This window comes from Gymnoscopelus microlampas, assembly GCF_963454915.1.
Source record: "Gymnoscopelus microlampas genome assembly, chromosome: 3".
NCBI lineage: Eukaryota > Metazoa > Chordata > Actinopteri > Myctophiformes > Myctophidae > Gymnoscopelus > Gymnoscopelus microlampas.
In genome coordinates, this window is record NC_139940.1 from 23,658,101 (window position 1) to 23,671,749 (window position 13,649).

General features: G+C 42.7%; 1 protein-coding gene across 1 annotated transcript in view; it reads left to right on the forward strand.

The window, feature by feature from the left end:
• syngap1b (synaptic Ras GTPase activating protein 1b) overlaps positions 1-13,378 on the forward strand; it is a 161,972-nt gene extending 148,594 nt beyond the window's left edge. The window contains exon 22 of the mRNA XM_084052810.1: positions 9,621-13,378. Coding sequence (XP_083908936.1) covers positions 9,621-9,956 — 336 coding nt within the window. The 3' untranslated portion in view covers positions 9,957-13,378. The remainder of the gene's footprint in view (positions 1-9,620) is intronic.
• Positions 13,379-13,649: the final 271 nt, after the last annotated feature.

Here is a 13,649-nt window from a genome sequence, read left to right on the forward strand (position 1 = left end):
GCTCCATCAGTTTTCTGTCAGAATGTATTTCTGGAAATGCTGTGGCTCACTCTGCATAGTGCAGAGATATGAGTCAGACATACCTGTATGCTTCAGATAATTCTTCACAGGCTCAGAGGTTAGGGTCAGTATTCACAACACAAACTGCCTTTGATACCTCAGTGGTCTCATTTGAACTCTGACCACTGGTTTTCTGCTTAACTCAACAAGACTAGGTCAAAAACTAGTATACAACTGGACCGCTACTCTTTTTGTCTCCGCCAGGCCGAAGACTATGTTTTGCACCCTGTCCGTCTGTCCGTGTGTCCGTCCGTCCATCTGCGTGTCCGTCTGTCTGCGAGCAGCTAATCTCTGGCACCGTTGGCCCGATGGCAGCGAAACTGTACACGCGCATTCCTGGGTGCCAAAGCAGAACCTCTGCCCCAAATTCTTCAGATCGGCCTGTTATAGCGCCACCAGGAGGCCGATTTTTGCAACAAAAAAATAAATGAATTACTCCTACAGATTTTATCCATACATCACATAAATGGGTACACAGTATATCTATAGTCATGATTGCTATAACAGGCCGATTCACGTTTTTACCTATAACTGCACCGATCTGTGTGAAACTTTGCACGCACATTCCCTAGAGGCCAAGGAAAAACCTCTGCCCTGCAGTTTTCACATCTGCCTTTTATAGCGCCACCAGGAGGCCGACTTATATAAAACACATTTTTGGAGATTACTCCCTCAGATTTTCACAAATATTCACAAATTTCACATGATCTCTATAGCCATGTGATCAAGATGGATCTCTTTGATATTCCATCCTGATTGGCTAAGATTGACATCTAACGTTTGCAGGAGTGGCCCGTTTTGAACAAAATGCCTCAAATCATGAACACAGCGTCCGATTGCGGTGAAACTTTGCACGACTCTGTGAATTGTGCTGAAAGGTTTAGACTATTTGAACTTTGAATCAGTTGTATGGTAGAGGGTAGTGGGTACTGCACTGGGTACTCTGACAACAAGTACAATGGGTATTGCATAAATAGGCGGGGCATGCATTCCCAGCTTGTATCGTTCCCGACTTGCATGGTCCCCGAGTAGGCCGGTGCCCCGGTCTAGTTATTCTCTCTAGGTCGTCCTCAGACGAGCCCTCCATCGTTGCTTCCAGTCATCCCGATTCTCCATACATCTGGCCAGCTCATTGGTGCTATGGGCTCCTGCATCCTTCTTGAGCGTGTCCACGTATGTTAGTGTGGGGCGTCCTCTTGACCGGTGCCCATGTGTTGGTTCCCACAGCACCAGTTTGCTGGCTGGCAGCTCTCGGTGCCTTTGGCAGTGTCCTGCTAGTCTCATTCTCCTTACAGCAATCTTCTCGCTCACCCTTGGTATTCCCTCATACAGGATTCTGTTAGTAACATGCGCACTCTTGCTGATGTTAAGCACTGCACGCAGCATCCTGGTGTAGCACCCGTCCAGGGACTTCTCAAGGGCTGGTTTCAGGGTCCAGCATTCACTGCCATAGAGAAGAACGGACTCTACTGTCGCGTAGAAGAAGCTGAGTTTGATTTGTCGAGGGAGATTGGAGTTCCATACACTGGTCATGCCATTCAGGGCCCTCCATGCAAGTGCCTTCCTCACTTTAAGATCTTGCTCAGTTGAGTTGACCCATGCACCCAGGTATTTGAAGTCCTTGACTTCTTTCAGCACAGTGCCTCCTGCTGTAGTCAGAGGTTGATGTTCTGGTGGAACGTTGTAGGTGAGGACCTCAGTTTTTTTGGCGTTTAGCCTGAGGCCGACCTTGGCGCACTCTAGCTCTACCCTGTTCAGTAGTTCTTGTGCTTGTTCCACGTTGTCAGAGAGCAAACTGATGTCATCCGCATAGTCAAGGTCTGTGAGGACCACTGCGGGGTGTCGCCTCGACTTCCTTGGCGTTAGTGTGAAGCCAAGTTCCTGCTCTCGCCCACTGATTGCTTTCCTGAGCGCATAATCGAGGACTATAATGAAGAGAAAGGGGGCTAGTGTATCCCCTTGCATAACCCCAGCCAGGATGTCAAACTCCTCGCTGTTGCCGTCTGGGGTCACCACCTTGGCCCTTGTTCCTGCGTACATGGACTCTATTGCTCGGAGTAGGTTGGGAGGAATCCGGTATGCCTTCAGGATTTTCACCATCATGCCTCGGTGGATCGAGTCGAATGCCTTTTTGAAGTCTATAAAGCATAGGACTGCAGTCAGGTTGTCCCTCTTTACCTCTTCAATCATTCTCCTAAGTGCCAAGATCTGAGCTGTTGTAGTTCGCCCCTCTCGGAAGCCGTTCTGATTCTCCCTCAGGTGAGGGTCAATTGCTTGCCGGACCCTGTTTAGGATCATGCGGTTGTAAACTTTAGCAATGATGCATGTCAGACTGATGCCTCGGTAGTTGTCCGGCTTTGAGAGGTCCCCGGATTTGGGCACTGGGATGATGTTTGACAGAGACCACATGTCAGGCAGCCGATGCAACAGAGCAAGGTTACAGAACTCTAGAATGATGTCGTCACAGTTCTTCAGGACCTCTGGGGGAATGCCATCTGGACCGGGACTTTTTCCCACTTTCACTGTGGTTTTCGCCCTGGCGAGCTCCCTAGGCGTGAAGGGACCATCATCGATTTCCAGGTCCGGGAGGACTGGCGGCACATCTTCCGCAACTGCTTCTGCCGACTCTCCCAGCAGCCTCTGGAAGTGGCTGAACCAGGTCTTTACCCTCTCCTCAGGGCTGTGTCCCTCGACCTGTCCCTCCTTGGTCCTCTTCCTCCCAGTCATCTCGTTGATGACCCTCCAGGCCTCTCCATATTTCTGGTCACCCTGCGCTTCCTGCACTCTCTGCACTTTCTCCATCAGCTCCTCCCCTTTGATGGTGTCGTATGTGTTGAACAGAAGATGCTTGGCTTCATTCAGCTCCATACGTCTCTCCACAGTTGGCTCCTTCTCAAATATGAGACGGGCTTCCTCCATCTTCCGCCGTGCCGCTACCACCCCTGGGTGCTTGGATCGCAGGGAAGTACGGACTCTCTCCATCATGGGTACACACAGTTTGGTCGCCTCCTCGTTGGCAGCAACGAAACGCATGTATTCGCTGCTGGGATCCGCACCCATATCCAGCTGCTGGAATCGCTTCCTCACCTCCTCTGTGTACCTGGTTTGGAGGCCAGGGTCGCTGGAGAGCGCTTTCCAGTTATACCGGATCCTGGGGCTTGGTTTGGGGACCCTGAGGCTCAGACGCACCTTCATTGAGACCACTCGGTGGTCTGAGCCCACAGTACTGAATGTGGAGTATGGTTCTGCATTCATAATGGAGTTCCTCCACTTCTTCCTCACAAGGATGTAATCCAACTGTCTCAGCGTACCAGTGGCTCTGTCTCGGAAGGTCCACCTCTTTCCTATCCTCTTCCGGAAGATGGTATTTGCCGCCAGTAGCTCGTGTTCTGTGAGGAAGGCAGTGAGGTAGGCGCCATTGCGGTTAGTAGAGTCGTGGCAAGGGAAGGGTGTGTCCTCTGGTCCAAGCCTTGCGTTGAAGTCCCCAAGGATTGCCAGGAAGTTGTGGGCTGGGACGTCTCGGACCGCTGTTACCAGGTCCTCAAAGAACTCCTCCACGTCCTTAGGTGCTGCCACGTTGGTGGGCGAGTACACGACTATCACTGTTGTTACTGGATTGCCCGAAAACTCTGCGATCAGGATCCTGTTGGTGTGCTAGTGAACCCAACGGAGAGCCTTACGCGCCCGAGAACCCAGCATTAACCCTACACCGCCTGTTGCGGCCTGGGCCTTGTTTCGCCACGCTGATGCCGAGATGAACATTATAAAGATGAATAGACATTGTAATTCTATAGTATATTAATATTACTTTGAAGAGAAGACACTTTTAATGGGATATTACCACTGAATCTGAAAAAGGATATTTCTAGAGAAGGTTTTTGTCATATAGTTTACAATACTGTGACTGTAGACATTTCTCAGTAACTATAGTACCGATTTTAAAACGGTTTTCTATTTGACAAGATATTAAATCCAAAGATAACAAATGGAACTATCCCTTTAAGTAGCATCAATTTGAAGCATTTTTGCCTTTGGAATTATCACCTCACGTCTTCAGCTTCATCTTACTTATTGTGTGTGTGTGCGGCGCGTGTGTGTGTGTGTGTGTGTGTGTGTGTGTGTGTGTGTGTGTGTGTGTGTGTGTGTGTGTGTGTGTGTGTGTGTGTGTGTGTGTGTGGGGGGGGGGGGGGGGGGGGGGTATTTGTTGGTTTATTGTGTATACACATAAATATAACTCTGGGTTTTCTCTGAGTACTAGGTGACTGCATGTGTGATAAACGCATGTCCCTTGTCTAACCTTTTTGAATTGGGAAACATTCGACATACTGTACTACAGCTCTTTGATGGCTATGGTTTAGTGAACTGCTTTCAGATGCTGTGATTTGGAGTGTATGCTGCAATGCCTTTTGTTTCTCGCCCTCAGCATGATTGCTATTGTTGCTACTCTGCATGGCAGGCTGCTCTAATGCTTTCAGGCTGTTGAGTTCTCAGACAGTGTTTGTTTGTGTCTGTGTACGTGAGTTCATTATGTACATATCTATGTACAGTAGTATGCGTCATTAGGGTTTTATATATGTGTGTGTCCTTGTGTTTCTGTTCACTATGTGCTGTACTGTAAGTTGTGTATGTATTGTTTGTATGGCTGTTGAATGTCATTATTATTATCCCTTACTGCCCTTGTGACTTTCTTCAATGCGGACATGCCTCCCTTCTTTTCCTCTCCTCTCCTCTCCTCTCCTCTCCTCTTGTGTTTATGTTGATGAGATACGGTGATTTCTCTTAGGGGAGGCGTCAGTCCATCCTAGTGCAGCCCCGTCTCGCGCCTGCCCCACCGAGAGTGTCCAGGTAATAAAGCCGAACCAGCATACTGTACACCTCAGTGGAACTCCCACTCTCCATCCATTACCTGCTGCCTTCCTCCACTTCTACTGTTCTCTATGTGCGTCCCCCACCCCGTCCGTATGCAGCACCTTGTTAAACCATTACAGAACCAACACGCCAATGCAACAACAGCTCAGTTTAATTTCTCTCCCTTTTTTATTTACCCATTTATTTCAATTTTATTTTGTGACCAAATTCAATATTATTCTGAATGATGAGGCCATGTCAGCTTAGAGTGAGCAAATCAGCACAGTAGGCTATACATACAATCCACCTTGATAAAAGATATTTCAGTTACTATAATATCTTAGGGGATTTTTCTTATGTCCAATCAAATTGAAAAAAGCGTTTTGTGTGCAGCTGTTGCAATGCTCAACACATAAAGATGCTATTGCTTTTCCACATGTCCAATTCAGTCATTAACAGCAATCCACAGACAAATAGATTATGCCAACATTATTTGCAAATTGTCTTATACGGAGACCTCCCTGTAGCTCTTTGCATTGGGTAAACTGTTTACCTCAGGATTCAAACCATAAACATCTAGCATCATTTATGGTATGATTTAAAACAGAAATGCAGAGAAATACAAATAATCAATGGTTAGCATTGATTCTTAAAGCTGCACTGTGTAACTTTCCTCTTCTACCACTGGATTTGAACCCGGTTTCCTGTGCAAGTCCCGACATTTTTACCATTGAGCTAATAGAGCCTGCCTGCTTATTGCTCACGGGATGAATTCAGTCTTGACCATCAGAACTCATTTGTGTCAGATCCTGTGTCTAGGTGAGACATGACCTTTGACACGATCTAAATGTCTCATTAGAAGAGCAGGGAGACAAAAGTTATATTTTTTACAGTTATATTGTGTTAACATACTCTACCATATACAGATTGGACAAAATTAAGTTTTATTCATAAAAGAAAAGTTACATAGTGCTGCTATAAGCTCCGCTATGTTTGAAATGTTGGCATTTGAAAAATCTCATATCACACTTGGTCACCTCATCCTTTCACTTTCTTTTGTTTAACCACTTAAACCCTATACACTTATTTGACTGGGGTCTCCCAGGAATCTGTACTAAGTCTGCTTCTTTTTTCCCTCACCACCAAATCTCTTTGCCAGAAATAGCCGATCTACAGGCTCACAACACAACACAACACAACGCGTTGTGAGCTTGTAGATCTATGTTTGTCAAATGTTTGTCCCAGAATAGGGACGCTAGGGTTCATGTGGTTAAATTCTCCTTTGATTACATGTATTATTGTAATACATAATAGTCAACTCTATGCCCTTTGTTACCAGAATTATTTTATTATTAATTGTACATCAGAATCAGAATAATTTTTATTGTCACGTCACAGGTTTACAGGTGTAAATCAGTGGGTGAAATTCATTTTTGTGCAAGTTTCATCATTTTGTTGTTTTCAGGAAAGAAAGAAAGGGGGGGGGGCAGAGAGAGGGAGAGCAAGGATAAAAACAGGAAAAAAAACAAAAGATATCTACAACTTCATATATACAAACATTAATGATTTCATGATTTCTCTAAAATGTAATGTAATGTAACTGAACGTTTAGGAAATAGTCAAATCACCCCAGTTTTGGTGAACTGGAAAATATAACAACCGAGTCAACCTAAAAAAGCCCAGGACATTTTAATCTATTTGTGCACTTTCTTTTATTGCTAAACTGACAATTAATGGATGACTTGATGGGCTGTGGACACACATTCTGCATGGTTCAAAATGGCAATGACTCTCACAAATTCCACAGTCAATCTCTCATTCACAGAGTAGGTTATGTTCACACAATTATTACTCATATTGTACTAGATTGTTTTATTTATTTATTGTTATTCCAATTTAACTGCTGAATGTGTCATATGCACATTATATCACGTATCATTAACTCACATATATTGTACATTATCCGTAAAATTTGATCAGTTCCCTCCAACTTGCACTAGGATAAACAATGGGAATTATGGGAAATCTCCGTATCTGACCCAATCCTTCCCTGAGAAAAATAAAAAAAGATTAAATGTGCTCATGTTTTTGTATGTTTCTGTGTCTATGTTTCTGATACTTGTGTTAATGTATATGTATTATGTTTGGCACCCTGGGCACATTAGTTGATTGAATGGTGGTGTAAGTCAATTGTCATGTACGTATGCAATGTGTTTATGTTTTTTTATTTTGCTTCAAGTTAAGTTTTCTTTCACTGGGTAAGATAGAGGTCATACGCATTAAGCGGGTCACTTTAGTGTCGAAGTTGCTGTACTGTATGTCTATACTTAAAGCGCCACATTTTTTTTAATGTGGAGAAAGACCAACACTATGCAATAGACATCAACGACTCAACAAATGAGATTGGAGGAGGTGGGTAAGGACATATATATGTAAGATAAATGTGTCACTTGCTGTTCACCCAACAGTTGAACAGTCCACTATATGTTCTGTGTTTCTGTCTCCAGTACCTGAACATTCATTAGTCTCACTTTGACACCATGTAATGAGCTCTACATGTATGGATTTTGAGCAGTGATTGATTCATGTTTGGTAAGGTATAAGGATGCCAGTTTTAAAGTGTCTACAGCTATCCGCTTGTTTTTATTTTTATTTTTATTTCCTTGTTATCAAGCTTAATAGACATGTGTAATGGGCTACACATGGATATTAAGCACAATGGTTGGTGGTGATGTGTGGATATGTTACTGAAGTTGTGTCTACTGGCATTCTGTCACTGTTTGTGTCATAGGAGATGGGAAGAACACTGTTTATAGCACCAGTTAGAACTAAGGTCATGGGAGAAAAAAAAGATTTTGGTTCTGATTGAGAAGAGAAAAGGTCTGCCAATTCCCATCAGATTCTAATTTTTTTATGTTTGTTTTTCTTTCATTAGAAACAAAATAAGGCAACAACTGGACACATCAACCACTACATACACTAAACTAAATGATTAATTAACTTTTTAATCCATTTTGAACCATTTCTCTACTGGATGCAGACCAAACTACCCCTCTACAAAGCAGCTCTTTCCTATCTTTGCCCTCTCCAACACTTCATTCCATCCATACGACAGTACTCCTTCATACTTCCTTCCAAATGTGTGTACAGTGAAACCAAATGAACCATGGGTTAAAATCCTTCATTGCATATTTTCACCTTACGTGAGATTGCTCGCACATGTATGTTAAGTGAAACTGACCCCCTGTAGTCATGCCTTGACACTACACCAACAGATGTGTGAAGCAATCAAGTGCATCATAATTGTTTCAAGAGGCATTTCTACCCAGCCCACATAGATTCTAACATTCAAACTGCTTGTACACAGTAAAATCCAGAATGTTCATTTAACTCTGAGAGTGGTCCAAACACTCTAGATTTTCTGTGTAAACTGACGCCATCTTATGTCAGCTGTTGGGCACATTAAATACCATTATCTCAGATATCCTCATAGTTGTATATTGGCCCAATAACCCAACTGTTTTCTCTTCCCACTGCTCCTACACAGACTACAGTGAACCAGACTGGATATGAAGGCTTGTGCACAGACGTTGATAAATCAAATAACTGAAATGAATCTGATATTTGCGTTGATGTTATTCTGCGCCAATGTAGGTAAGGATAGATGGCAAACCCAAACTTTGACTTAATCACTAATCAAAAGTTCTAACTCAGTATATACACAGATGCAGCTTTTTCTTCTTCTTCATCTTTAATAGAACTCATTGCCTTGTCATCAATGGGACTGGGTTAGATATTTTGGCTTGTGATTTTGACACAGTTTTGGATTTCATCCCATAGGGAAATAAAATGCAACTTTATCTTGCTTTTCAATTTGGCGCTGAGCTCCATGTGGCTTTTGAGTTTTGTGCATGTTTTTCTTGGTGTCCTGGTAGGCCTAATGCTATGCGCTGCTATCATCCATTGGAAACCATTATTTAATGTAAGGTATATGCAACTCAAGCGAGCCTATTTGCATAGAAGCATAGTGGTTATTGATCAGGATTTGTAATCATTGGCGAAGAATGACTGACTTGAATTCCAGACGTTTTCTGACACCCGTCAAACAATAAACACTCCTTGCAACTCAACAAGAGGATCAAGACTCTCTGACCTCAAGAGTTTTAATTCCTTCCATCCCTTCTTTGTCTGTGTCCTCCTTCCTATACTGCCATTTTTATTGGTGTGTGTCATACATCGATTCTGTGACTCATTTGCCTCTCTCTCTCTCTCTCTCTCTGTCTCTCTCTTTCTCTGTTTGTCCTCCCATCTCTTATGTCTTTCATTTTCTAATCCTGCCTCACGTGTTTCTGCCATGGCTTACATACATGCTCATTCCTTAAATACATCTTTCTCTACTTCCTGGTTGTTGTTGTTGTTTTCAACTTGATCCGTAATTCCTCCTGCCTTCCCCACTTGGCACTCCCAAACTATTTCCTTCATGTCACATGCTTCTGTTATTCTCTTATTGTCTTTCTTTCGCTATACTATTCTCTCATAACTCCTTACTATACATCCATTGTTTGCCTTGTGTATTTCTCGTTACATACCACCCGAATGGATCATCTTTACATCTTTCACCCTCTCTCATCCCTCCCATTGTCCACTGAATGGTCTTTTCTCCTTCGAACCATCACTCCTCCTCCCCCTTCCCTCTCTCTCTGTCTCGCTAGGAAGCCCAGCTTTCCTCCCTGGGTTCAGCAAACCCCGGTGTGAACACAGAAGGTGGAGGGGGAGGTGTTGGTCAAAGAGGAGAAGTGAGCAGCCATCACGGCCACAGAGTATCTCCCTCAGCCGTCTCCTCCGACAGCTCCCCCCACAATGGAGATCTCCCCCAAACCTTCGACCCTCCCTCTCTGCCCGCTACACATCAGTCACCTAGACAGAATGGAGAGCTCCGTGGCAACCAAACATCCTCCCCCATGACAACCTCAAAGGCAACAGGAACCCCAGCAACGGCAACGGCAGGCATAGCAGAAGCAGGGGGAGTAGGTCAAACACAACACTAAAGCCAAATCAGAGAGAGATGACACAATTAGAAGGAAAATGCTGCTCCCGCAAACCCTCCCCATCCCATTTAACGAGACAATATTGCTGACATACTATTTGGCCAAACAAGAGAGAGAAGAAAAGTGTGTGGGAAAGAGATAGTTATTGTACGTGCATTGCACATTAACACACCACAAAGGGCTCTTTATCAGACACTTGTCTTTTTGATGCTTAAACCGAGCTTGGTCAGTATCACTCTTGCAGGACAAGATATGGTACCCCTTCACATACTGTATACTGTTTGAATAAGCAGTTGACATACAGGTACATAGTTGCCAAACCAAGCCGATATGTGAACATCTGCTTTATGTCGCTCATCGCCTGTTTGTGGTCCATGAATAAGAATAAATGTGAGGAACAAGCACTATAGAATGTCTTGCACCCCAAAGACTTCTCAGTAGCCATTAGCCATAAAAGTGCTACGAGCCAGCTCACTGGATCCCTTGATTCCCAAGGATGCGGGCGAATCCTTATTTATCTTTGTCCTGAATATGCCAGCTTGCAAATAGAGGCCTGACATCAGTGGCTATGAGGAACACCCTGTCACGGTGGGGCAGTGACAGTCAACGAAGAATGCAACATTGTCACCTTTTACTTCCCGATCTTTTATTCTGACTTTATTTCTATATTATCTTTTTGGCAACCTGCCATGGCAGGAATGTTAGACCTTATCATTGTTTTGCAAGGGGGACTGGGTGATAAGATTGCTGTAGTTCCATTTGTTGTCACTCCTCCAACTCGATGGCATGATGTCCCTTTAGCCTGATTTATGCGTCGGCGACGAAGTGCCACACGACTCATCACTCCACAGAAATAACGAGGCGCTGCGTCAATGCTTTTTTTCAGTTGAAACTGTGTTTTTTTTGTCAAGCAACACGTCACACAATACTTGTCACAGAAGCATAGATCAAGCTTCATAACCACTGATAACAACTCTCCAAAACATTGTGTGTGACGGGTCTCTGTAGAGATGTGATTAATGTCGTCTGGCTTCCTTAGTGCCTTTGAGTGTATTTCAACAGGGTCTTAAAAAACAGAAACGTATAGAGGTATCAAAGGGAATCCAACTTAGCATTTCTTGTAAGCTGGACAAAAAGGCTGAAAGTGTGATAGAATTTTGAAGGACAAAATGTATGGAAAAACGCATAGACATTTTGAGGTTTCTTTTTTAATCTAAGGGACTTGTTATTGGACTGAGCTTGTGCAGTTTTTCTCTTCTCAATCTCAGAACCGATATGTGATCTACTGGTGCTAAACAGAAACAAATGGTGCCATTTCCAATGTCAAATGTCTGTGTCAAACATAGCACTGCCTCTTTCATTCTTCACTCACTTTCTTTCTCCAGCTGTCTGTCTTTGCCAAGGCATTGTTTTCAATATGTTTGTATGTGTCTACATGTTTGTTATTTGTGCTCCCCTCTCTGTTGTTGTGTGTCTAATGGGGTAGTGGGGTCTACACATTTAGGTTTGTTAAAAAAAAAAAAGACAGAGAGAATGAAAGAAAAAAGAACACTCCTACAATCTCGGACTTGATATACAATAATCTCTAAAAAAAGCCTGTAGTGTGGCCTGGAAATTGAAGGATATGTCATTGCAAATAACTGTCACTGAGTTATTTCAATTATGCAGTAAACAATTTTATTTTCCCTTAATATGTATTACTTTTATTTTCTTTGGCTTTATTTAGTGTCAGTTACACTTGCCATGGCATAGCTCTCAGTTATAAAAACAGGGCTGATTTTTGGAGATAGAACCAAGCTTCTTTGAATGAAATGGAGAAAGTTATGTGTTTTCAGGTACTGTATTGAGATAATTTCCCATTTAAAAGGTGTTGGTGTCAATTGTGTTGAGGGTACCGGAGATATGTAATCACAGGATTAGCACTTTATTCGGGATAAGCCTCCAGGATGACATTTTCTGACAATACTACAATCTGTAGTTTGAGTAACTTGGTTGTAAACTACATTATGTAATGCTTGCTAAATTGTGGTACTGTACCATCATCTTTTATTTTGGGTAGTTACCACATATTTCAAATCCTTTTAGAGCAGTTGTATCCCAAGGACACTTTTTTTTATTGTTTCTCATACAACATGTTATTTTGAACAAACATCTGTAATGGTATCTCTAAGGAGAGGACTGTTTATTTTTTGCTGTCGCCAGTAATTCTAGCCATCGAGTGCCTGGAATTCGGACTTGTAATAGCCTTTGGCCGATTAGACTAGCCAGTCATCCTACAGATCTCCAGGAGACACCAATTATCTTCACAGAATATAGCTCACAATGCGTCCAGAATAGGGACGCATAAGAATATAAGGCCCTTGAATATACAGTACAAAAAGCGCATCGCTTTTTGCATTTGGGAATAGCTGAACTGTGATTCCAATAGAGCATTTGAATAAAAACGACACCTACGGTAACACAAGTATTAATAATACAAAATAGAAACAAATTGGCATTTTTTGAAGGATAGAAGGATAGTTATTTGATGACAAAGGATAACACTCATACCATAAAGAATGAATTCTCTATATATTGAACAGGAAACTTCAGGTAATCACTTTCATTCCAACATGGATATAACATTTTGAAAATGAATTCTTAAACTAGTCATATGTCAGCTGCTGAAACATCAGTCTTTGAATTATTTGTAATGTGTTGTCATATCCCTTCATTTTGTGTATGAACTGTCCACTGTAAACTTTGTTTGGATGTGAATCTGTTTTCGTCTTTGTAGCCTCACACTGGTGGCATCCTGCAACAAGTTATTTGTTTAGATTTGTAACTGGAATCAAGAACCGTAGAAGATCTTCATCATATCTTCGGCCATTTCTCTTTTGAGAAAATTAATCACTGACTGTGGAGGGTCAAAATGGCCAGCACTAGTGTTTCGTACATACAGGTCATGGTAGGTCAGTGAGAGGTTTGATTAAGCACTTATGAAGCAGAAATGGTGAAATTCCCAGAGTGAATATATATACCGCTGAACCACCAAATCTTAATGTTAGCAGTTCTACACAGGGAAAGTTTTTTTTTTTTGTCTTCTATTTTGTCATGACAGCTTTTATAGGGCTAAAGTTTTTCTTGTGAAAGCACTTGTGTCATTAATAAACACTGAATAAATCATCAGGCTAGATTTGAACATCACTGTATTGTGGTAGGGATATGAGATGACAGGAGTCATGATTGAGAAATTAATATTGCTATGAAAATACCTCAGTGACATCAAATTGAAAGACTCAGGTAAATAAGCAGTTGCCTCAGAGCTGAACACAAAACTGACAAAGATAACTCCAGCTTTGGAAAGACTATACCATCATTATAGTTGGACTGACTGGAATGAAATCTCTTAGCTATGCTTCAGTAATACCTGATCAAGCACCTGCCCCGATCCTTCTCTCTCTGTCTCCCTGTTTTTCTCCCCTTAGCCACTCACAAAGCTTCGTGGAGGACAATCTGGAACCTAATTGGCTGAACCGCCACGGGAAATCCAAATCCACCGGGTGGCACGGTCAAATATCAAGAGCCCTCTCTCGTGACGCGATTGGCTGACAAAGGGAGAACTTGGGGCATTCGTCCCGTTCTGTTTGCTTAAAGGATGGTGCAGAGCCCCAGTGAACCATGTAAGGATATGCTGGGCTTTTTTTTTACCCT